The sequence below is a fragment of the Notechis scutatus genome, chromosome Z (genome assembly GCF_049901735.1).
Source record: "Notechis scutatus isolate UNSWTSFEM ecotype Mainland chromosome Z, rNotScu1.2, whole genome shotgun sequence".
Classification (NCBI taxonomy): Eukaryota; Metazoa; Chordata; class Lepidosauria; order Squamata; family Elapidae; genus Notechis; species Notechis scutatus.
In genome coordinates this window covers 89,321,788-89,347,860 of record NC_142025.1, presented here as the reverse complement: position 1 = coordinate 89,347,860, position 26,073 = coordinate 89,321,788, and the positions used below count along the sequence as shown (strand labels likewise).

Here is a 26,073-nt window from a genome sequence, read left to right as displayed (position 1 = left end):
TGCTTTAGAAAGACACACACCTGCTGAATTTTATTCAGGTCTGTCAAGGAATCATGTACAATGAGTCACATAAAATAACCCTGGATCGCTCCCCAGCTTATTCCACTTTCAGGAGGAATTGACTCCCTTTCCTAACATCTTCGATTTTAGAAATTTGCTCCCGCTGATTATATGGCCGGGCAAAGAGTGCACATAATATCAGAGAAGACTTGAGATTTCCCTATACTAGATTAGTTGGTGGAAATTCAGAAATTTCAGAAATTCAGAAAACTCAACTTCTCTTAACACGTAGGTCAACTAGTAATCTGTGGAAGCCAAGCAGCCTGAATTGAAGAATAGAAGTCTAAGATATTTCCTCTACAATGTCATGTTCTTTATCTTTGCCCTCTGCATTATCCACAGGTGTGATATTTTGATCGGGTATGATATTTTGATCGGGTGTGATATTTTGATCAGGTGTGATATTTTGATCGGGTAGGATATTTTGATCAGGTAGGATATTTTGATCGGGTAGGATATTTTGACCGGGTGGGATATTTTGATCGGGTGGGATATTTTGATCAGGAGTATCAGATATGGATTTTTTTTCCTCTGTTAAGTCATGTTCAGCATTGGTGCTTTCTATAAGAGCAATATCTGTCGTTGACTTTCTCTCTTCCACGTTGTCAGATTCTTTTGTGTTGCCTTCATCATGGTCTACAGAAAATGCAGTGCTTGGCTCTTTTTGTTCAGAAATATCTGATTGCAAAATTTTCACTATTGTGATTTTCTGATTATCATCTGCCTGTGCATTTTTCAAGACACTCTGGTCAAATGAAGAGCTGTGGAGTTCAGTGAAATCACTATACGTAGCTGAACTTGAACTCAGCTGTCCTGAGAAGTATGGTGTTGTGGATTCAGATGTTTCATCATCAAAATAGCTTCGGTACTTTCTTCTCCACCTAGAATCAGCACCGACAAGCCCAGTCACATCCTTAAAAGGCTTCCGTTCCAAGAGGGCGTATTCACTCGGAAATACTGTCACGAGAAATAAAGACTTTCAACTTCAAGAGATAATGTATTTTTAGCGTAAGCCAATCAGCATAATAATAATAATCAGCAGTGGCAAAAGAAAACAAAAGCAGTACCAATAATAATAAGTGCCTTAGGTACAATCCCAAAAGAATTGGAGAACCACTTGAACATTGGATATTCAAATAGTTCAAAATAACAGGAATCAATAAAAACATCAGAAATGTTGTATAAAGATCTATAGCACAATTGAAGAACAGTTGCTAGTCAGTGGTGATTGACTAAATGAGATGAACATCAAGAGAGAAATTTTTCAAGGAGACACACTGTTACCACATAACTGTTTGTCATTGCACTGATTTCTGGATCAACAATACTGAGCAAGTCATGCCATGGCTTTAAATATCAAAACCTCCTTTACATGAACAATAATCTGAAATAGAGTCACTGCTCAATGTTGTCTATATATACAGAACAGATATTGCAATCATGTTTGGACTGACAAACATACCACTCTCACCATCAGTGAGGAAAATGGTGAAAACTGAAGGAATCAAGAGACTCTATGGAAATAATATTAAGAGTCTGGAGGAAGATGATCACTACAAATACCAGGGCATCCTTCAAACTGACAACATCAAGCACACTGAAGTCAAGAAGAAGGTTAGAAGTGAATATTTCATGAGAATAAATGGGAGGAATCCAAACCCAGTGGATAAAATACCTCTGAGGCAATTAACATTTAGGCAGTTCTAGTCATTAGATACACAGCTGAACAGGAAGGTGAGAAAAATAATGACAAGGAATCATGGCCTTCATCCATGTAGCAATGTTGACAGATTCAACTTATTAAGGAAAATAGATAGGTGTGAAATGTTATAAGTACACAGTTGCAGAAGAAAAAAGGCACTTGAAGAATATCTAAAGGACAGGAAAGAGGACAAACTGAAACTATGTAATGAAGGGTTACCAATTACCAAAGATAGCAAACTGTTTGTAAGAAAGACCAAATAAAGTATAGCAAAGAAATGTGGCATGGAAAAGTATTACTTTAATTTATTTGGTAAATTTAAAAAAGCAGGCAAAATAGATAATAATGAGATTTGTAATGATTAAGAGCATAGAAGCTGATGAAAGAAACAGAGGAGCTAATTCTGGCTGTGGAAGACTAAGCTTTAAGAATAAATGCATATAAAGCCAAAGTGGAGAAGGCAGCAATGGACAGTAAATGCAGCTTTTGCAAAGAAGTTGAAGAAATGGTAGCACCAACTGACTACAAACAACTTTAGCAACAATGGTTCATTGGAATATCTGCAAAAAGCACTATTTGCCTGCAAGCAAGAACTGTTGAGACTATAAAATAGACAAAGTAACAGAAAGAAAAGAAGCTAAAGTGATCTGGGACCCTAAAATTCAAACAGACAAGTGCTGCTACATCAGACTTAACAAATATCAATTAGAAAACAAAACAAAACAAAAGGCTGGGGAGTGGACATTGCAATATCTGAAGACAGCAGAATAGGAGAGGAAGAAAAACACAAAGACCTGAAAAGAGGAGTAGAGCAATGGTGGCAAAAGAAAGCAAGATAGTATCAATAAGCTTGTAATCCCACAACACCTGGAGCACCACCTCATCACTGGCATTGAAAAAATCCCCAGCAGCTAAATGCAAAAGACAGCTTCCCTTGCAACCATTTAACATCCTGTGATAGCACATTTCTCACCATCAAGGAACATCTGCCTATCCCATGTCCTTATGAAAGACTGAATAGGTGGATAAAAATGCCAAATCAAGTCTGGATGGCTGTGTGATAAACCACAATAATAATTTATTAAATTGGTATGCTGCTCAGTTCCCAACTACTCTGATCAATTTACAAATTGTTAAAAACCTTTAAAATTGAATTAAAATAACAATAAACTACCCCTTTCCCAAAGGAACAAAATGGTGAAAGCAGAAATCTGGAACTAGGGAAGAGAAGAGAAGGAAAATCAATCATCCTCATCAAAGGCTTGGGTGAAGAATCCCCAAATACTGTATTATAATGAGAATGCAATATATTTTTCAAAGGTAGGATTTTTAAAGGATTGCAGAGAAGATCTACAATAAAGAAAATATTTAAATATCAATTGCTGCTTATCAAATAAAAAGGAACAAAATAACGTTCAATGAAGAGAGTACTTTTTATTCCCACCCCCTTTTCTAAAATACTGATTTTTGTAGGCTTTGTGCCCAGTTGAGTAAAGACAATGGATATATGTATGTGATTATGCAACTCTCTCTTTGGAAGCTTTTTCATTATGGAATTTGCCAGCTAAATGAATAGTAGAAGCATCAATATATCAAAAATCTTAAAAGGGTAGGCATTCCTAAGGAAATTCTCACAGATCAAGGATCTAATTTTCAATCAGCTCTGGTATCTTTACCCTGATTCAACGACAAAAGTGGTGTATATCAGCCCTTATCATCTGCAGATAGATGATCTAAGTAAAAGAATGCTTCAAACCCTTCAGAAATGTGTGGGTCAAGGTTCCAAACAACTGGAAGCCTTTTTTTTCTTTAAATCCAACATAGGTTTGGCTCAGTTGTGGAATTCAAATTTTTTACTACTGATTCTGTGAGCGTGGCTTGGTGGGCGTGGCATGGCTTGGTGGGTGTGGCTTGGTGGGCATGGCAGAGGAAGGACTCTGTAAAATCTCCATTCCCATCCTACTCCAAGGGAAGGATACTGTAAAATCCCCATTTCCTCCCCACCCCACTAACCTGTTTTCCAGCTCATTTCTCCTGTGCAGGGCAACAAAAGAAGACCCAGCCGATCAGCAGAGAAGGCAGAGAATAGATGGGGGCAGGGCCAGTCAGAGGTGGTATTCCAAACTACTCAAAATTTCCGCTACCAATTCTCCAGAACTGGTCAGAACCTGTTGAATACCATCTCTGGTTTGGCTGCCATTTCTATTGTTTACATATTGGGAAATCCCACAAACATCCACTGGATTTACCCTCTCTAAGCTACTCTATGGGAGGCAACCTCAAAGGAGGTTAAAGAAGGCTGGTGTGAAAATTTAGAAAGTCTTAATCATTTAATATAATATGCATATATGTGTATATAATATGTATATATGTATATATAATATGGATCTTTGGTTATTCGGGTTTTCTCCCGCGTAAGATTCAAAGTATCTAGGCAACGTTTCGGCGAGGTCCCACTCGCCATCTTCAGGCTGGTGCTTTCGGCTCAGTGCCAGTGCAAGCAGTGTGTGACCGGAGCTGCCATCTCTCTATATATACAAGTGGTGGGGGATGGTGTGCTGGGCTGGTTGGCTGTGCTGCAGCCTCTTGATTGGTTGATGGAGTTGATGTTGGTATAATGGGCTGTGTAATGGCCTTTTGTTGTAGAGATATCCTGGATCTTGTGCTGTCATCTCCTGGGTCGTTAGCCTCTTGTGTTTTAACGGCTTGGGTAATGGGTTGTGTGATGGGCTTGTGAGTTCTTTTGTTGTGGTATCCTGGGTCTTGCGTTGTAAACTTACAACCCAGCGACCTACTAGTTAGCTTCGATGTCATATCCCTCTTCACCCAAGTGCCAATAAAAGAAGCCTTGACAGCCATCCAAAACAAATACAACCCCCCCAAGCACATCCTAGATCTGACCAACCACTGTCTATCCAATACATACTTCACCTACAATGGACAAAAATACAAACAAATAGAAGGAGCACCCATGGGATCACCCCTCTCACCTGTCATCGCAAACCTCTACATGGAACACTTTGAAACACAAGCTCTAGAAAAATATGATCACAAACCCAAACTCTGGCTCAGATACGTAGATGACACCTTCATAATCTGGCCACACGGGAAAGAAAAACTGAACAACTTTCTCACACACCTCAACAGCCTACACCCCAAAATACAATTCACCATGGAAACAGAAGCTAACAATCAACTTCCCTTCCTAGATGTCTTGGTATACAAAAAACCCAATGGCTCCCTAGGACACACCATCTACCAAAAGAAAACACATACAAACCGCTATCTACACGCACTCTCACACCACCACCCAGCACAGATCAATTCCGTAGCTGAGACACTCATCTCCAGAACAAAATGCTTAGCTGATGAACAACACCAAAAAACCGAACTAAACACTCTCACCAACGTACTAACAGTCAATAGATTTCAAAGAAAGAAGATCACCCACCTAATCCAAAAAGAAACCCCAACCAAAATCCAAGACAGAGAACAAGAGAACGGCAAAGCCCTCCTCCCATATATAAAAGGCACTACAGACAAAATCAGCAAGATCCTCCAAAAACACAACATTAAAACAGCATTCTGCACAAACAGAAAAATATCCACCATCCTAAGAAACCCTAAAGACAAAATCGAGTTAGAAAACCAAGGAGTATATGAAATCCCTGCACTGCCTGCCTCACCACATACATTGGACAAACTAACAGAAGAATAAGTGCACGCGTTGAAGAACATAAGAACTCAATCAAAAAGAAGAACCAACCTCTTCCCTGGTCCAACACCTCAAAGCCACAGGACATGAGATTGACTTTAAAAATACCAGAACTATCGCCAAAACTGAACACCACAGCAGCAGAATAATCAGAGAAGCCATAGAGATAGAAAAACGCCCACACAGCATGAATAAAAGAGATGACACCTCCCGCTACCAGCCATTTGGAAACCCGCCTCATGAACAGACGAGTACCCAACATGATAAATGACACCAGACCCACACCCATGAGGGCCACACAAGATGCCACCACCACACTTCCACGTAAAAATCAGACTCACACCCACACAGAAGATGAGACACGACCACAGACCAGAAGCCGCACTGCAGCTGCATCACTACCCACTTCAAACTCCTCTGAACCATACATGAAGCGAACTGACCCCCCACCATGAAGATGTGGCACGACCACGAACTCAAGCCAAACGAACACAGACCCAGACCCCAAACTCAAAGCCATATTAAAACCCAAAATGCTACATCACAGCCACCCGCTCAGGACATCACATCAGAAAACTCAAGAAATTACACCTCAAGAACTCAAGAAGTCACAACACAGCAAATGACCCAGGATATCACAGCACAAGACCAAGGATACCACAGCAATAAATCTCACAAGGTCATCACACAACCCATTACCCAAGCTGTTACTACACAGGTGGCTAATCGAAAAGAGATCAAAACACAAACGACCCAGGAGATTACAACGCAAGACCCAGGATACCACAACAAAAGAACTCACAAGCCCATCACACAACCCATTACCCAAGCCGTTAAAACACAAGAGGCTAACGACCCAGGAGATGACAGCACAAGATCCAGGATATCTCTACAACAAAAGGCCATTACACAGCCCATTATACCAACATCAACTCCATCAACCAATCAAGAGGCTGCAGCACAGCCAACCAGCCCAGCACACCATCCCCCACCACTTGTATATATAGAGAGATGGCAGCTCCGGTCACACACTGCTTGCACTGGCACTGAGCCGAAAGCACCAGCCTGAAGATGGCGAGTGGGACCTCGCCGAAACGTTGCCTAGATACTTTGAATCTTACGCGGGAGAAAACCCGAATAACCAAAGATCCACATACAAATACCCGCGAGAACCTCAGAAAACGTATATATAATATGTATATATACATTTTATATATGTATACATATATACATATTCTATATACGTTTGTGTTTGTGTGTGTGTATGTATGTGTGTGTATATATATTTGCACCCACTAGAAATTTAGTCAAGAGCCAAATGAAATTAGGCATTTTTCCTTCAGAAAGAGTGAATGGTCCAAAAGGGAGGGGAAAAAAAGTATAGAGGCCTAGCAGACAAAGCTATAATATAATATCAATAAAAAAGACTTAATATAAAAATATAAAATATAATATAAAAATATAAATATAATATAAAAAAGACGTCTACATGCTGCCCATTAACAGAAAAACAAGAAATCTCAGAGAGAGCTGACTTAAGACAGAACAAGTTTAAGAAAGAAAGTTTGATGTATTCTAGCAATACTATCAAGCATAGTACACAGGTAATTGTAATATACTAATAGGTAATAGTTGTAATAATAATAGATTAATATGCTGAATCATGCATAGTTTCACAACTCAGGTTGACTTCAAGGTTTTCCAGTATAGAGTATAGTAATTGTCATAATTATCATAGTTACTATCATAGTTACTATGATCATTATGTAGTAATAGTATAGAGATAACAACAGAATGGGATATAGGAAGCATTCACGTATTAATGCATAATTTTTATGTTTGTGTTTATAAAATAAAACATCTCCCAACCTATATAGGGAAATATAAAGAAACCACCTCTCCAAAGTTCAGTCTTTTGTGTCTCTCTTGAGGATGGGTCACTCCAATTGAGTATAGTTTAACAAAGAACTTATAACATTCTGAAAGAGATAATTTCTCTGTAAAAAAACCAGTGTTAGGTTTAGGATGGAAGTTGTAAAGGTCAACATATTATTATATTAGTATATTAATTCACTTGCAAGAACAAGATGGAACTGAGCACCAAGAACTGATTTCACAGATTGACTAAGAGCCACCAGACAACTCACTTTCTTCTTCAGGACGTTTCTGTAGTTCCCTTACAGCCAGAAGAAATTCCTTGAAGTTCAAAAGCCTGTTCTCTACATAAAGAGAAGAAGGAATGTTGTCATCCCTAGCATTTGCTAGTAACTTGAATAGATTTCTGAGCATGATTCAAAATCCTACTTCAAACTTTTATAAACCTAAACCAGCTAAACCCATCATAACAGTAGGAGCTATTTACCCAGATTAATGCTGGATGGTCTGCCCTGAGATACTATTTTGATATGAGATTCCTCTTATTTATTTTATTTTATTTATTTTATTTATTTATTTGATTTGCCAATTGTTTACAAGATAATAAGTATAAGTGTATACATAGTTGTGAATACATGAAAAGGGTACATATAAGAAAAATAAAATAAGAGAAACAATAGGACAGGGACGGTAGGCACGATGGTGCGCTTATGCATGCCCCCTACAGACCTCTTAGGAAAGGGGTGAGGTCAATAGTAGACAGTCTAAGGTTAAAGTTTTTGGGGTTTGGGCTGGATCATTTGTGGAGTGCGGGGCAGGGGGGGGATTTCAAATGGAGATACTCACTATTAATACGAGTGCATTTTAGTGCATCATGCATAGTTTCACAACTCAGATTGACTTCAAGGTTTTCCAGGATTAACCTCAGATCATCAATACAAACCATATCTTTCTTTATTTTCTTGAAAGCCCAGAGGGTATTCTGGAAGCCTAGAAGAAACACAGCAGAGAAAGACAGCAATAACTGATGCTTCCATGCAGAGAGATGGAGATACTGAAATCATGCATTTTCAACCCTTTCTTTAAAAGCCATAGATGTGTCATACCTACCCTATATCTAATTCATCTCGTTCAAGCAACACCAGTGTCTGTCTGACTTTTATGAGGCAGTAAGGGGAAGAAAAGGCATGCAATAATATTGTTGATACCTCCATGGTCAGGCTGACAACTAGTGAAGAACAAGGAGACTTCATATGTTTGTGTATTGTGGGAGAATGAGCGCTGCAGATTCCAACTTCAACTCATAGTCAATATCTTCTATCCTAAAGTGCCTTGCCAGCAAGAGTAGTAGATCCCAAAGGAATACAGATTTGAAGTGCATCCCAAGAGTTCAGCTTCTTGTTCAGCACTGTGGCAGAGGGCATGATGGATAGTTACTTCAACTGAAAAGTAAAGGACGGGATAACTGCAAGAGTCTCTGTTCCCTCAACTTCTGAGGCAGAGAAAGGGGGAAACAAATGCCAGCTTCTATAGCAATGATTAGTAGTTGTAGCTAAGGGTGAAGATGACATAGAGGGCAAGCCAACCGACTTCAGCCAACTGTTGCCATGGACACTGAAGTTTAAAATACAAGCTGGGGTGAACAAAAAAAACCCCGATAGAGTTGCTACTGTGATTTGACTAGACAGATATAAATATAAGGCATGGCAAAAGGCAGAAGACGAAAATGAGAGGAAAAGCTTTCTTTGCTTTCAATTAATTACTCATAAATCAAGAGATGAAACATGAAAAGTATGACTTTCCTATGCAGGCTTCCTTCTCTCAATTGAATGTCAGAAATCTATAGAATACACTTTCAAAAATCTATACAATAATTTAAGATGTGCTCAAGCAACCTTATTCTTAATTTAGCTATGTCTAACATCAAGAGAGTTGGGTGATTATTCCATCATAAATGACATTAACTATGAAAGCAACCAAAGAGTAATTCATGTAACATACTGAACAAAATAAAGAAGTCAATCAGAATTTCCTCTTTGCTCTTATTGAAAGGCAACCAGTTTTTATTCTCATTCAGCTAAAAACATAAAATAAAACAAATATGCACATTATCACAAGAGTGATGTTTGTTTTTTTATATTTAAAAAAGGAAAAGCAGCAGATATTTTTCAGGTGACGGAAGTACAAAGAGAGATAAAGAAACAGAATTATGCCATACAGTAACAATGGTGCAAACATTTTTCCTTGTTATTGCCTCAGTTTTTCTTCTCATACCTTCTGTTTGAGAAAATGGTGAGGTTCTATTCACAACTTCCAAAAACTCTGATAAATTCACAGTCCCAAGTACTGTAAGAAAGAAGAAAGACTACAAGTGGGAGTGACATAAATACATGCAGATAAGCAGGTTGACAGACAGAGTAACATTTGGGGTGTATAAGATGTGACCCTTCAAACTTAGTTGTTGAACTAGGAAGATCTACAAAGTAAGCACAACAGGATAAAGGGAAGGCTAGATTAGGGCATCTAGAGGAACATTATAGGGTTGGGCATGTATGCGTGCACACACACACACACACACACACACACACACACACACACACACATCTCCACTGGCTAAATATAGAACATACATTGGATGACTTGGAAATATTCAGTCAGCATGACTTATTATAATGGCTGAATGTCATATATTATGCGCAATTAAAATGTGATATATTTGGTTCTGACTCAGTGGATTTTGTAATTCCATTCAACTGGTGTGTTTGCACAATACAGGTAGCCATATCAAGTAAAGATGTATCTGACAATTAGCACAACATGCTAAATTGGATTAATGTTAACCTTGTTTTGGTTCAAAATGTTCAGCGTACTCAGATTGTTTGATTAGTTTATTATTCAATTTGCAAATCTAAATACTGTAATAGACTAATCCAGACATCAAGTTAAACATATTGTATAAACACAGAAGCAGTCCAAGATACCAGATAATGGTTCTAAAAATTCTACTGCAGGTTAAATTATTCAGTGATCTAAGTATGCAGGAAACCTGGCTGTCATTTGCACAACCTCCATTGCACAGGGCTAATAAGTCAGACAAAATGAAATTGATGCATACATTGACACAATCTTTCTAATTTCATGAGGATATTAGCTTTCCCCAGATAGCTTGCACTGTGAATTAAATAACTGCTAACAACAAAAGCCTTTGGATCAGGGTTATCACATACCATCCACATTCATTAACTGAAGAGCACAATACATCTCATCTCTGGTCACTAGGATCTTGAGAGTGTGAAGTACAAATAGGAGTTTGCTGACAGGAACTCTGTCACACTTCATGACGTTGAAAACAGTGCAAATTCTAGAGAGCCCTGAGCACACTATGCAATCTGAAAAGTAAAATACCATGCATTAATTATTTTCACAACTGGCTGAAATTGGATAGAATTGAAGGCAAAGCTACACAAAGAATGGACAACGATTTGTTCTGAGTCTTGTGAAAACCCCTTGTTCAGTAATAGTGCAACCCTATAGCAGAGCAAGAGATGTGCACTTTTACAGTCTTGAGGGCATATTTTGAGGGCAAAAGAATAATTTGTTAATGCCTGTGGTAGCAGAAATTGTTCCGCTCCAAATTCTCCAGATGGCAAATATTTTCCAGAAGAAAAGAGCCACAGAAAGAAAACTTCTAGTTCAGTTTTCTCTGAAGATTTGATTGGACTGTGAGAGAATTAGTGGTATATTCAAGAGTGATGACAGCTTCTAAACGTTTTGGTAGTATGAAAAAAAGGTGAAAAAAATAAGAATGAAAGTAGAATCAGTGCAGGAAAAACAAATATGTTTATGAAAATATATCAAAGATAGACTCATCTACTAACAGAAGTAATGGAACAGAGTACAATGGGATAGAAATTGGGCAGAAGAAAGATGGTTCTGGAAACCACATAAAACCGAGTGAACAGAATGAAGTTAAAGAGAACCTCAAAAGTGTGTGGATTCAAAACACACTGATTGATTATTTTAGTGTTTACTTTTTTTTAATGCCACTTTAGAAGTTTTCATTGCTGTTCCCTTCCCCCACTTTTCCTTTTTTGTTGTAATTTTGTTAACTTTTTATTTTTTTGAAATTTAATAAAATTATTTTTTAAATACTTCCAGAAATGGGACAAGGAGAGAATATTATCTTATATGACTATTAAAACTAGGACTTAAAATTAGCACTAAGCACAATTTATCTTAGTACATTAATGGTAAAATATTCTGTACAGTACGCCCAAATTCTAGGCATCCCAGTCTCATTTTTCTCTTGGACCATAAAAATTGTTTCTAGAATCCTGTGTAATTACAATATTTCTGCTAAGCCTGTAGTGTTGATCTCATAACTGGAGTACTCTCAAACGTTTCATGTTTTTAATCACAGTATGTATTATTATTTTGTCCAGTTTAATTTATTCTGTTGTGAGGCAGTTTTGCAAAGGGGTGTATGCAGGGTTTCAGTATAGTAGTGCTTGAATGAAGAAGTACTATGGGGGTCATTTATGATCATGAAGCTCTTCACAAATGAAGCAATGTTCAATTTAAAATTATATTTAATTATATATGAAGATCCACTACAGATAGTCCTTGAGTTATGATCACAATGAGCCTAAAATTTCCAAGCTAAGCAAGACAAGTTGTTGAATTTTTCCTCATTTTGCAATGAGTTGTGTTGTTAAGTGAATCACTGAGATTATTAAGTTAGTAACATGGCTGTTAAGTGAATCTGGCTTCCTCATTGTCTTTGCTTATCAGAAGATCATAAAAGGTGATCCCATGACCATGGGGCATGGCAATTGTCATAAATACATGCCAGTAGCCAAATATATGAATTTTGATCATTTGACCATAGGGATGCTACAACAATGAAAACAGTGAAATACAGTCGTAAGTCACTTTTTTGAGCGCTGCTGTAACTTTGAATAGTCATTAAATGAATGGTCAAGGATTACCTGTACTAGCCTTAATGGCAATTTAATATGAATCATTTAGCATAAAGGTTTATTTTTCAAAATTTTTAATAAGATGGAATGATTAGGATTTGTGTTTCAAAGAATGAATAAAAGCACTATATATACTTTATATTATTTTAGGTGATAAACAAACAAATCAAAAATCAAAAAGGAAAATAATTGTAGCTTGCCGAGTTTTTCACCAACACAGACTTCTTCGAATGAGACAAGGCCAGATCACATGAATTACCTTCCCAGGTTGTGTCCTTGATAAACTGGGTAGTACTCTCTCTCCCCCTGTCATACACTGTGATGTGGACATTGTAGACAACGTTAGGCTTCCTGCGAAAACATGGATAGAAATCTGATTATTATTATAACCTCTGTGTATCTTTGTTCTCAAAGCTGGTATCTTCTAAACTGAATTTTAAACTTTCACATCTAGAAGCAAGTATCTACAGGAGTCTTTAAACTATGGTGGAGTTGGGGCTGGAATTCCTGTCCTTAACCTATGCAATCATAAAAGTGCAATGTCGTGTGACCACATTTCTTAGCAGCAGCAATCTCCACCATCTCTATTGCTGTCATTAACTGAATCTCAGCAATCATTATGAGAGGACCCACCATGATCCATGTCATTCCCAATTCAACCCTTTCAGCCCTGAACTTTGCTAAGATGAGGGACTGTCTCATCTGCTGCCCCTGTATTTCTCTCCCCGTTGCCTATCTTCCCCCTTCCTCTCCCTAACCCTTTTGACCATAATGCATAGTGACGATTTCATAGTGGTGATAGTACTGGAGCTGAAGTAGAAGTTAAGGGTGGCTGTCTGAGACTACTGAAGGCCCCAGGTCTCTGCCTCAGCGCTAGTGCTGCCACCACTGCCAAAGAGTTGTGGGAGCGTCATCACTTGAGACTTTCAAGAAGAGATTGGATTGCCATTTATCTGTGGAAGTGCTGCTGCACAAAATGGTGAAAAGGACAGAAATAGGCTGGGGGGGGGAGATAGGCAGTGGGAGTATTTGAAGTGGGGATAAGTTTCTGCAGGCTGCCAAGCCCTTGAATTTTGATCACATGACTCTGTGGATGGTGCAATGGCTGTGCAGGTTGACTAGATGTAAATACTAGTCATGCGGTACTGCTGTAAATTTGAATGGTTGCTGAATGAAAAGATATTAAGTGTATCTGTAGTATCATAGTAAACGAACTTGGGATTGTATCAATTTCCTCATCTCTAACAGATTTGATTGTTCTCATGCTTGGTATTAAGAAACCCATCCATTGCTGACTTTTTCTCTCTCTTCTTCTAAAGTACTGCTGTTTTTCACCAAAATTCCTGACAGGTTACAGCGTACGAAAAAAAGAAAAAAAAGCACTGTGACTGAATAATGACTAAGTGAATTAAATAAATTAAAATGCACAGAATAAAAAACACTACCATTGGAATGTAATAACTAAATAAATAATAAATTATGAATTACTTCCATAATAACCAGAGCACAAAGCAAGATACTTTCTCTGGAGGAATTTGGTCTTTAAAAGCTTCTGGAAAGCAATCAACAGTAGGGCAAGTCTAACTTCTGGATGAAGGCAGTTTATAGAACTGGGGCCATGAATAGGGTCTTCTGGACTTGACCCACTTAATATGCAGAATGGAGGGATTACCAAGAGATTTACTGCAGTACATCATTTTTTGAATCATTAGTATCTGCTCCTATGAAGACCCAAAGTAATAAATATAGGTCATTAAGCCACAATCCAAACTCTGCCCTTTTTACTAGCAATGCAACATTGCAAACAAATGGGTAGAGTTTGCATTACAATGCTTTAACTCAGTGATCCCCAACCTTTTTACGCCGCGGCGGTACCGGCATCAGTTGGCGCTGCCATCTTTTGATGAAAAAGTGCTTCCGGTGACCTCACGGAAGCACTTTTTCATCAAAAAGATGGCGGCTGCGCTTCGGTGAGCTTTTCCGGGTAGAAATGGCTTTCTACCCGGAAAAGCTCACCGAGCTTGCGACCGCTTATCTTTTTGATGAAACGTGCTTCCGGTGAGCTTTCTACCCGGAAAAGCTCACGGAAGCACTTTTTCATCAAAAAAGATGGCGGCGCCCAGCAAGCCAGCGGCCCGGTAGGACTTGTTCCGCGGACCGGTACCGGTCCGTGGACCAGTGGTTGGGGACCCCTGCTTTAACTCATGCCCCTTGCACCTTCCTCTTGATTTGTATGGTCAATGCCTCAGCTTTCCTGTCATTCCACTATGCTCATATATAGGTACCTGACAGGTTTGGAATAAAAAAACATTGTGCAGAGTTTTGGAAAGAAGTAATTATCCAAAAATAATAATAATAATCAAATGCATGACATAAGAAAAAGAAAAATAGCTATATTCATTTACTACACCTCAATACTGTTTCATCCTTGCAAACCATCCTTATTATAATAACATACAGACACCATAATGCTTTCTTTCTTTCTTTCTTTCTTTACCTACTAGGTATGTCTTACTATTTCTTTCTTGCCCATCCATACCTTTATAGTTTTGATCTTGAGAGATATTGATACATGCATGCTCAATTTATTACAGGCAAATTCCAGGAATGGAAATGAGAGATTATAGAGCCCAAAAACAGAGAAAGCCAAAACAGGGAGAACAGAAAGAACATCACAGAGGAAGAAAAATAAAAGGAGGTAGAACAGAGCATAAACAGGGTGCCACTAACTTGCTCTTTTTCGCTGGTGCGGATCGTGAGACATGGCTGTAGAGAGAATAAAAATTATTGTTGAGCTGCCACTCACAGTTCATCATTCAAGTACTTTTATGAAGAACAATTACGTGCCACAAATATTAAAGGCTGACTTTAAAGCTACTAGTAACTCAAATGTTAGTCTGTCTTTTGGTTTAGCATGTTCTGTGAATTCAACTAATTTGGACTGTTTTTCTCCCCATCATTTGTTGGTTAAGCAAATCATGGCATAGCCTGATGACGTGAAACTCTAACCAATGTCTGTAATATGTGCCTCGTATGATTATAGACTTTGTTATGTGCCTAAAAATGCCTGACTAAGAGAATGAATAATCCTTCAGGTCACTTTAACTATGCAGATTAAAAAAAAAACTATTAAGAATTACAGAAATGACATAGGAACAATTACAATATCAAGGGGCAGGACGCTGACTTGAGTTCCTCCTCTTTTCTGTTTGCACCACTAATCTTGCAAAATATTGTGCAAGATTAGTTATGGAGAAAACATTAAAGAAGGGAAGGAAACTACCAGCCAGAATGTTTTAAAACAAAAAGAAAAATTAGATGTACATCAGATATATTAATGAAATTGTAAAATATCTTTAAAGGAAGATTTTCCACTGATGGAAATTTAAAAAACAAATAACCCTCCACCCCCACCACATTTGTTACATTTACTCCCCATATTTAAGTGTCCAACTGTTTTGGCTTCTGTCAAGGAAAAATCTGGAACAGAAAATGTAGCAGGCAGTGGAAGGAAGGAAGAATGGGTAAGTTGGCCCATTACAAGCTGTAAAGGGTTTTTACCTGGCAGAAGAGCTGGCACTTTTTCTGCGTGAAGGGGACCGGCGAGTCTTGGTTGGAGAAACTTTGTTTGAAGACACCTTGGCAACTGTCTTACTCTTAGTTTCTTTTTTCTTCTTTTCCACTGAAGCTAGTGGTTTCCTCATCAGTGTTTCAAAGGAAGTGGTAATCTGACGGGTGAGCACAGCAGGATTATGATAATGCATGCTTCTTTATGTACAGTCAACACACATAGTACAGTAGCATAAAGGAAAACTTTCATTGGCACCTGGCCAATAAAAGTTAAATTCCAGTTAAAGCATGGCATCCAAAGCTTGGAGTTAAATCTTCAAAAGGCTGATGCATGTATATAAATAATTGGCTGGATTCACATCCCATGTAAACCATGGTTTGCTTCATCTATGATGTTTTCAATAAATAATAGGGCCATAGTTTTAATGTTGCACCATAAGCCACTGCTTACATGTAAGAACATGTAAGCCATCCATCACTATTTAACAAACCATGATTAGTGCGATCTGTCTTGATTCAATGCTATAGAGCTATAGCTATAAAACCTTTTCAAAATATCTGCTGAAACTTATGGAGAGGGGGGGAAAAGGCAAATGAGATGGGACAGTTTAAGAGTAAGATAATCCATATTAAACAACCAGAGTCAAACTGCCAACAGTGATGTATTAATTAAACTGAAACATGAAATTAAGGGTCAATATTAGAGAGCTTGTTAATCACGTCTTGCAAAACCATTTTGCCCATGAAAGAGGTAGATAGATAAAAAATAGTTCTTTAGATTGGGAATGTTCCTTCCTCATTTCCAAGGCCATATCAGCACACTAGCCTGTCTTTTGGCCTCTTCAAATAATGGAAGGCAGAACCTCACTCTATTGCATTGTTTTTCTCCTCCTTGTAACAGGGGGTGGAAAGGAAGAGTTGGAATAAAGCAGACAGGAGCAAAGAGCTGGAGATTTCAGGAAACCCTGTGATAAAAACATTCATGGGGAAAATTTCTCTTTCAGGAATCAGTGTTAAGTTTTTGTTCACTTGTAATAAAAAAAGCAGTTATTGGAGTTAGAAAACTAGTGGGTGGAAAGCTCTTTGAAGATAATTTATCCAAGGAATCTTTTTAGGAAGAAAACCACTTTACGCATGGATGAAAAGCCTCACCTGAGTATCTTTATCTTTGGTTGGTATGCTTGTTTTGGGGACGGTGGCTTTCGGAGGGAGCGGCTTCCTAAGCGGTGTCAGGCGTCGCATGAGCATCTTAGTACACTGTCCAATTCAAAATAAATGTCACTTCCAAAGTGAAAAATAATACCAAAATGTACTAAATTGTTTAACATGGGAAGAACTCTGCTCCTTGATTTCAGTTTCTAGGACATTCTCTGTCTCTACCTTTCCCATGATCATTCATGTGCAAAGTTCCACAAAGTCAGTTTAGCTGAGAGAGAATTCTGCCCAAAGTCACCTAGGGAGCATTCATGACTTCAACATCGGGTTATTCCCAGGGGTGGGATACGACAGGGTTAACTACCGGTTCGGGATTTATGAGCTTCCCTACACGCTGTGAGCCGCGCACCTGTAAATCGTCATCAGTATGCTGTGTGCAGAGATGTAGCCTTTGAAACAGCCCTCTTTTCCTGCTTTTTTAACTGCAGCTGTGCCTCATTCAGCAGCTGAAGTTGAAAAATCAGGAAATAAAGATCAGGTAAGAGCAGGGGTCGGAGTCTACTAGTTCGCACCTATTCGCTAGAACCGGTTGTTAACATTCTGAGCAGTTCAGAGAACTGGTTGTTAGAAGACATTACTGGCCTAATCCTGTAAGGAAGGCAGGAAGGAAACATTCTGGTGTTGCTTACAGAAACTACCTCTCCGCTAATCCTTATTACATTCTTGGCAGGACTAGACTTCCTGACTCAGGAATGTCTCTGGAGTTTATTTTCCCCTTTGCTGGTACTTTGCTTGTGTGAGTGACCATTCAAAGTTACAATGTCACTGAAAAAAGTGACTTAGGACCATTTTTCACACTTATGACTGTTGCAGCATCCCCGCAGTCATGAGAGGCAGGCGAGGAGATGCGTGCCTCGATGTGAGTGATATTGAATTGGCCACACCCAGCCAATTACATGACCACCAAGCCATGTCCACCCAGTCACATGACCACCAAGCCATGCCTACCACCTAAGCCATGCCCACAGAACCGGTTGTTAAAAATTTGAATCCCACCCCTGGGTAAGAGCCCAGGTGGGTGGGTGGGTGGGCAAAAACATCAGCAGACATAGAACTGCTCTTCAGAGCTACTGGTTCTACAAAGGTGGACAAAACCAGTAGAAACCCACCCCTGGTTATTCCCTAAACCAGGGGTCTTCAAACTTGACAGTTTTAAGACTTGTGGACTTCAGCTCCCAAAATTCCTTCTCCAGTCATGTTAGCTCAGGAATTCTGGGAGTTGAAGTCCACAAATCTTAAGCTTGTAAGTTTGAAGACCTCCGCCCTAAACCATTGTTTTTCAAATTTGGCAACTTAAAGATTTGGGGACTTCAACTCCCACAATTCCATACTCAGTATTTCTGAGTTGTTCCAAGCATCTTAAATTTGCCAAGTTTGAAAAACAATGCCCTAGATTATATGTACAAACATGGTTGTCAAAAGGGATTTCACTATGAACTCTACTAGAAATAAATTTGGAAATATACCCAGCAGACTTCACAGTGGCATGAAACTAGCAATGTTAACCAGTCTATATCCACTTATCTTTTCCCAAATAAAAACATTCCTGCCATAGATTTTCAGAAAAATATATTATAAAAAAGTAATATTTTTGGAAATAATTTAATGAATATTTTAATGAATCAACTCATTAAAGTAGCTGCATCTTTAAAACTACTTAGTAAAGCACTGGTCCTTTTTACATGCTTTCATTTTTAAAAAAACTGAAAAAAATGTGGCTACTTTAAAGAGGTACTATACTTATGCTCCAAACATTGCAAATACTCTTAAATTTTGTAGCATCCATAGACCTAGAAAGGAATAAAATACCCAGTATTTAATAGCCATTGTTATGCTTATGTGCCACAGAATCTTAAAGAATTATCTGAAGTATAACCTAAGTAAAAGTTTGAAATTGGCCAATGTCACAGAAATATGACTAATAAATAGATGTCTTCCTATAAACCTTCTCATAGTAACATGTGAGAAAACAAGGATTGTTGGTACATCTCAATAAACTCATTTCTGTACCTGTTTATGCTTAAACACATTTGGATATCTAAACCATTTATGCAAAATACTTCCAATATTGCTTACAGTGAACACAAACAAAAAACAGGATGCTTTCTGGAGGCATCTGGCTGGTTCTGGTGAGAAGGTTATATGAGACTAAATTTAGGATGACTCTTTCAAAATTCTCAATGTTTATGTAAACCTGAATGTTTTTGCAAGCATATCCAGTTAAGAATTAAATGAAAACAGCATTTAATTTGTTCAAGGTTCTTTTTATTTTTTTACCTAAATTTGCCCTAAAGTTCAGTATTGGTATTTGCAGCTGGTGTTCTGTGAGCATTGTTATATTTCAGAATCACGATTTTTTTTTCTTTATTTACTACATAGATCCCTCTGGTTTGATTTTTTAAAATTGTGAGGACACTGTGAAGCCATTCATTGCTACAGAACAGCAGCCCTCAAAGCATATGCTATGTATTGATGATGTATGGATTTATGCACAGCAGTTAAAGACACTGAGCTTGTCAGCTGGAAAGCTGACAGTTCAAGTTCCTGATCCAAGCACTGTGGAACAGGCTGAGCTCCTGTTTTACCCCAATTCCTGCCTGGTTCAAAAACATGCAAATGTGAATAGATAAATAGGTACCACTTCAGTGGGAAGATAACACTGTTACATGCACCTTGATGTGTAATCATGCTGGCCACATGACCATGGAAATGTCTTTGTAAAACACTGGCTCCTTCAGCTAAGAAACAGAGATGAACTCCACCTGTTGGAGTTTAACATCACCGGACTGGGGAAACCTTTACCTTTAATCTTATTGCAGATATCATGATGCTCACCTGAATTGCTTTATCAGATGTTTGAGGCAGGGTAACTCTGGGAACCACTGGCCTATTGGAAATAAAAGAAGGCAATTCTCTATCTGCTTTTTGTATAATAAATTGAACTCTTTCAAGAATAACTCCAAAAAAGTAAGTAAATAACCTGCTGAGAAAATCAATAGATGTTTCAGTCCTCTTGGGCTTGTGACTCCTCTTTGAAGAGTTGGTGACATGACCAGGAAAACTTTTGCACTTCATTTTTTGTGCCTGTTGCTTTTTTCTTGGACTGGGAAGCTCTGCTCATGGTCAATCATGTCTTAAGCACCTCTCAAGTGGATTATTGCAATGTGTTCTACATGGGATGTCCTAGAAGAGAATCCAGAAGCTGCAACTGATAAACAGTGCAATGATGCCAGCAGTTTTGAATGTTGCAACTTGTTGCAGCTCCACAAACTGCGTTAGCTTCTAGGTACTTCTGGGTACACTCAAAGTACTATTGTATTTGTCACTCATAAAGTCATTTATGGCATAAGGCCAGCCGAACTGCAGAACTGGCCCTTCCTGATTGTCCTCAGCCATTCTATTAGATTGTAGAGAACCAAGGAGAAGACCTTGAGGGAAATGGGCAAGAAATGTTATCTAATAAAAAGGACTGAAACGTTGTATAAATCCTAGGAAATATAGTAAGATTGCATTTGGAAGATACTCAGACAGGCTTCTTTGTGGTTACTGGGATATAAGAGAGAGGGAAAGTAAAACATAATTAAGTTTGCAAGTTTCTATTATTATAGCCTATCTCAATAAAATATACTTCTAGCCTTCCTTCTAATCTGATCTACCCTGAAGGTTGGCATAATTTTAGAAGAACATGCTGTGGATCCCGTCAATAAAGAAGGTCATCTTGCAGAACCCAGGAAGTGAGCCTTTAGGGTGGCAGTCCTTGCTCTACATAGAACACTGCTTCCTATGAGATTAGAGTGGTCCCTATCCTGATGGCCTTTTGAAAGGGCCTTAAGATGTGTGCACAGTGTCAGAGAGTTAGTTTAGGAACCTGTGATATGCTTTTTGTTTTAACTGGTTTTGTTCTCAGCTACTGCATGTGCTGCGAATGTCAGCATCCCAACACAACTCCAGCTGAAGGCTCTAACTACTATTATTGAGATTGGCTGTAATAGCAGAATCCCGCAAGTCTAATTGTGCCATATCTCTTCCTTTTACCTATATAGAGTATAAGTAAGAGTGACATCTGCCTGAACAACTTCTAAATGTTTCTCACTGTTCTGGGTTTAATAAAAATATTTTAGCTTCTTTTGCCTAGATGACTATTCTTGCATATATCTGTCAAAGCCATCTCCCTTATTCTCTGTGTATGCCTGTGTTTTATATTACGTTTTGTATTGTTTTTCAATGTAAACTATCCAGAGTTGCTATTTTGAAATCAGCGGCCATATAAATCAATGAATAAACTATCCAACCTGAAACCGATTTTCATAATGAACAAGCAACAGCAGAACTAAGGATGCTAACAAAGAACCAGCATCTTCAACTAACTCTTTTCAAATATTATTATCTTAATTGACAAGATGCTTGTATGCTGTCTCACATGTAATGCTGTCTCACATTGTACTCTTCATAAGTACCTTTTCTTCTTTCCTTATCCCAATTGAAATCCTCTACCAAACCTCTTCATTGCATCTAATGAAATGGGTTGCTGTTCTTGAAAGGACATGCGTTTTAATAAAATTGATTAATTTGAAAATGTACTACTAGACTCCTTCTGGTTTCCGGGCTTTTTTGGGAAGCCATCTTAACTCAAAACTCATTTGTTTGCTTGCTTACTTGGTAGGGAGATAGAAACTTCTGGGAACAGGAGTACTGCTTTCACTTTTAGTATTAACAGATTTCCTTCTGGGTTTTAGTGATGACGTGTCCATGGCAGATTGATAATGCTCCTTCTCTTTACTTATTTCTGATAAAATCTTACTTCCCTCAATCTTCTTTATATCTTGGATTTTGCTGTCTTTTTTGTCAAACTGAGTACTAGTGTAAGAGAGAAACAAATCATTTTTTCAGAGGAGGCAATAATATACTTACAAAATACATAAAGAGAAATCTAAATAAATATTAAACAAGTATATTTAAAATGTTCCTTCTCAAGTTGTTTTCTATTCTTTTCAAAATGTTCCAAGTGATGCAATTATTTAATAATATCATCCAATGTTGAAGATGAATTTTTCACTCCATCCAGGCTAATTATCTGAGAAAGAGTTTAAATATGATATATACATTCATCTATCCATATACTGCAGGCTTTCAAATTCAATTGTATTTTAGGATTAAGCTTTAAAAAATAATAATCAAAGAGCAATATTCTACTTGACTACTGAAGGAAGGAGAAAACCAAAAATTTACTTCAATGAATTCCTTGAGCCAAAAGTGGGCAGCATGCAGTTCTACAAATTTTGTGGAATTATATTTCTGAGATTCCCTCCATGCTGGCTATTTTGGCTGAAACAGTTTGGCTGAACTTCAACCTTATATCTTAGAGATACAAAATATACTTCATGGGATATAAATCACATTGCCTATCTCTCTCTTTCTCTCTCTCTCTCCCCGCCCCCCACCTCTCATCTATCCATTCTTGATGGGAGTAAAAACCCTGAAAGTATAAGTATATAATCACTTTTCAAAAGATCATTGACCAGAATGGCAAGTGGGAAGACATTTTGGTTATTGCATTGACTATCCTACAGACTACTAAGGTCGATGAGATAGTGGCAGAGAATTAAATAATTTTGCTTTTTGCTTATCCCTCTGCTTGTCTATGACATTGCTAATCTCAACTACTTCCTTTTGTTTTTGTTCTCAAGCACAAATGCACAGTATAGTTAGCTTAGGCTTTGCTTATTCCTATCAAGTATTTTCTTAATTTGATCTCCCTTCTGTTATACTTATAAAATATATTTTATTACAATAAGGATCAGTTAGATTTTCCATCCAGGATTGCTCATATGCATCCACAAATGCCTTTCTTTCTTCTTATTAAGGCTAAAAATTTGATTCTGCAATGCCAGATGATTACTTACATATCAAATTTTGATTCTGGAGCAGCTGGTCTGCCCTGTTCATCCTGCCTTCCAGAAGCAGAAATAGATAGATAATCAATAAAAGAGGTTGGTGCTGGCTGATAATAAGGGATTGGCTGTTCTTTTACGCCTAGTTGTTCGTCAAGAAAATATGTGAAATCTTGAGTCTCAATGTCCTTGACTTCCTCAGTTAAATCTTGTGGTTTGCTACTTTCATCTAGATCACTTATATCTGTGGGTTTGCCCTCTTCATCTAGTTCACTCAGTTCTTGAAGTTGCTTCTCTTCAGTTGTTTCACCCAATTCCTCAAGCTGTTTCTCTTCACCCTGCTGACTTTGTTCTTGAAGTTGCCTTTCTTCATCCAGCTCCCTCAGTTCTTGAAGTTGGCTTTCTTCACCCTGCTGGCTCAGTTCTTGAAGTTGGCTTTCTTCACCTTGCTCGATCAGTTCTTGAAGTTGTTTTTCTTCATCCTGCTCACTCAGTTTTTGAAATTGGTTCTCTTCACTCAGTTCACTTAGCTCTTGAGGTTGGTTCTCTTCACTCAGTTCACTTAGCTCTTGAGGTTGGTTCTCTTCCTCTTGCTCTGTTAGCTTCTGAGTTGTGCTATCGCTGGGTGGCTCATCTGCGCCTTGGTTTTCATTTTCCTCAGTTTGTTCATTTGGGCTTTGGAGACGGATGATCTCTTCAGCCTCCTCATTTAAGACTTCGACTGTGTTGCTATCAGGTTGTTCATCTGGGCCCTTGGGCGTGATGTTTTCAGCCTGCACAAGCTCATTTTTGGATTCTCTGTGAGAAACACAGCACAGGTATAAAAGAAAACATAATAAATAGATAACGATAGAAGCATTTTGATCCTCTTATAGGAAATGCAAATAAATAAATAGGTACAAATAAATGAATAGATAAAAACACAGTTTAGATACATAGGATGCTTCAATTATCTTTTAAATTAATTATTAGATTATTTATTCATTCTTTTAGACTAACAACTCAACAGCTTTAACAACTCAAGATGGCTTACAAAAATACAATTAAAAAAAGAAACGATTAAAATAAAACCTAAATATTAATAAGCTAGAGAACAATACATTTGCAATTTAAAATATTAAATACGAAGACAGATAAACTGAAATTAAAGACCCGGGTTTTAAAAAAGTACAATTTGAACTTCTTCCACAAATCATTTATTCCAGAATATGGGTTTTGAACTGAGAAGGCAGAATTAATTGTAGATGACAAATACATAGATATTTCAATATCTACATATTATATATCTCATCTATCTATCTATCTATCTATCTATCTATCTATCTATCTATCTATCTATCTATCTATCTATCTACCCTGTTTCTCCAACAATACGGCCTCCCCCAATAGGAAGTCCCAGCATGTTTTATAGGCATGAAATGAAATTAAGCCCCTCCCCCCAAATTAAGGCCTATATTAAAACATGCAAAATGGGGGGGAATGGCTTGCCGTTAGGAAGTACTTTTGTTGCACACCTGGATATGGTGCTGCCTGCATTGACCCCGATACGAAGTGCCCCACCAACGCCAAGGTCAACATCCAAGCTGTCGCCGCCCACCCGCCCGAAGATGCAAGGGGGGGGGGAATTAAGTCACCCCCAAAAAGACAACCTAGCCATTTTTTCGGGGCTCAAAAAAAAATAAGACCCGGCCTTATTATATGAGAAACACGGTATCTATCCATACATACATACATAAATACATACATAAATACATACATACATACATAGTAGATAAGTAAGTATGAACAAGTAAAATAAATAGTTGTAAAATATGGCTCAATAGGAGTAACTGTGAGAGGGATCTAGATGGCCTAGTGGACAACCGCTTAAATATCCTAACTCAGCAGAGGGAATAGTATCAAGATCATGTGAAATGTTAGTACCACTTTGTACTGCACACTTGGAATACTCTGTCCAGTTCTGGTCACCCCAATGCTAAAAATATGTTGGGACGCAAGAAAGAGTGCAAAGAACAACAAAGATGATTTAGGATCCTGGAGACTAAAATGCATGATAAATGGTTGCAGGAAGTAGGTCTGTCTAAGCCTAATGAAGAGAAGGATTTGGGGTTACATGAATAGCAGTTTTCCATATTTGGGGGCTGTGCCACAGAAGAGAGAGTTGACCTATGCTCCAAATCAGCTGAGAATAGGACAAGAAATAAAAGATGAAAGATTATCAAAGAGAGATCCAACAAAGAATTGTGGAGAAACTTCCTGACTGTAAGAACAATAAATCAATGGAATGGCTTGCCTCCAGAAATTGGAGGCCTATCAAGAGCATCACAGTGTTTCTCTCATATAATTTTCCACTAGGGTACTCTACATATGGGCAGAAGAATTTGCTTCATCTGCCTCCAATCTTTAAATATAAGAAAGGATGGACATCTCCCTTGCAACATCTTCCTAGCAACTGTTCCCATGAAGAATAACTTCTGGTTGGTCAATGGATAAAAATGATAGGGACAGTGGCAAGCAATGTAGAGTACAACCCCTCTGATTTATTCAGATCAACTATAAAGTGACTTAAATATTGAACTTCAATAGGTAAACCTCGTGAAGAACCTGTATTCTTGAGAAACCTCTTAATCATCTGGGCAAAATTTAGATTACCTGCCAAGTTCGTGCTCCATTTTTCAGAAATTGTGCGGTTCACTCTTTCCATAAGAACACAGGTGCAAATGTCAAGAAGATTGCATAAAGATCCTTGCTGGAAGAGGAAAAGAAATAGTGCTAACAACCAATTACAACCAATTACATGAAAAAGTAACACGAAAAGATGCCAGAGTGCCTTGTTCTTTTTCTAACCCCATTCCTGTATGACTCACTTGTGACGCTGTAGGGACCAACGGTACAGTTGGCAATGCCAGACGACCTGGGATGAAATAGCCAGGCTGGGAGAAGGGGCAGCTAGAATCACAAACATAAAGAAGGACAATAGTTCAGGACTTCCATTTTTTCAGCTGAACCACCAAAACAGCTGAGGTTTTACATCTGCTGAGGGGAGGGCTTTAGTTGTTAGGAGAG

General features: G+C 38.1%; 1 protein-coding gene across 1 annotated transcript; it reads right to left on the bottom strand.

The window, feature by feature from the left end:
* Positions 1–25,756, bottom strand: LOC148128976 (uncharacterized). The gene is made up of 13 exons (XM_087947169.1): positions 25,660–25,756; positions 23,020–23,805; positions 21,773–21,973; positions 19,952–20,003; positions 17,054–17,158; positions 15,893–16,059; positions 15,062–15,097; positions 12,591–12,682; positions 10,580–10,741; positions 9,627–9,698; positions 8,199–8,342; positions 7,625–7,696; positions 1–1,017 (listed from the first exon to the last, which is right to left on the bottom strand). The coding sequence occupies exons 1-13, from the start codon at positions 25,677–25,679 to the stop codon at positions 344–346; spliced, it is 2,583 nt and encodes an 860-aa protein (XP_087803295.1). The 5' UTR covers positions 25,680–25,756; the 3' UTR covers positions 1–343.
* Between the last annotated feature and the right edge of the window lie 317 nt (positions 25,757–26,073).

Excerpts from the sequence above, each read along its gene's own strand:
- LOC148128976 (XM_087947169.1), bottom strand. The coding sequence starts at position 25,679 with ATGGAGCACGAACTTGGCAG. Across the intron at positions 20,004-21,772 it reads AGTTTCTATCTCCCTACCAA|GCCAGTGGTTCCCAGAGTTA; the intron begins GTAAGCAAGCAA and ends TATTTCCAATAG. Across the intron at positions 8,343-9,626 it reads ACCATTTTCTCAAACAGAAG|GCTTCCAGAATACCCTCTGG; the intron begins GTATGAGAAGAA and ends TGTTTCTTCTAG.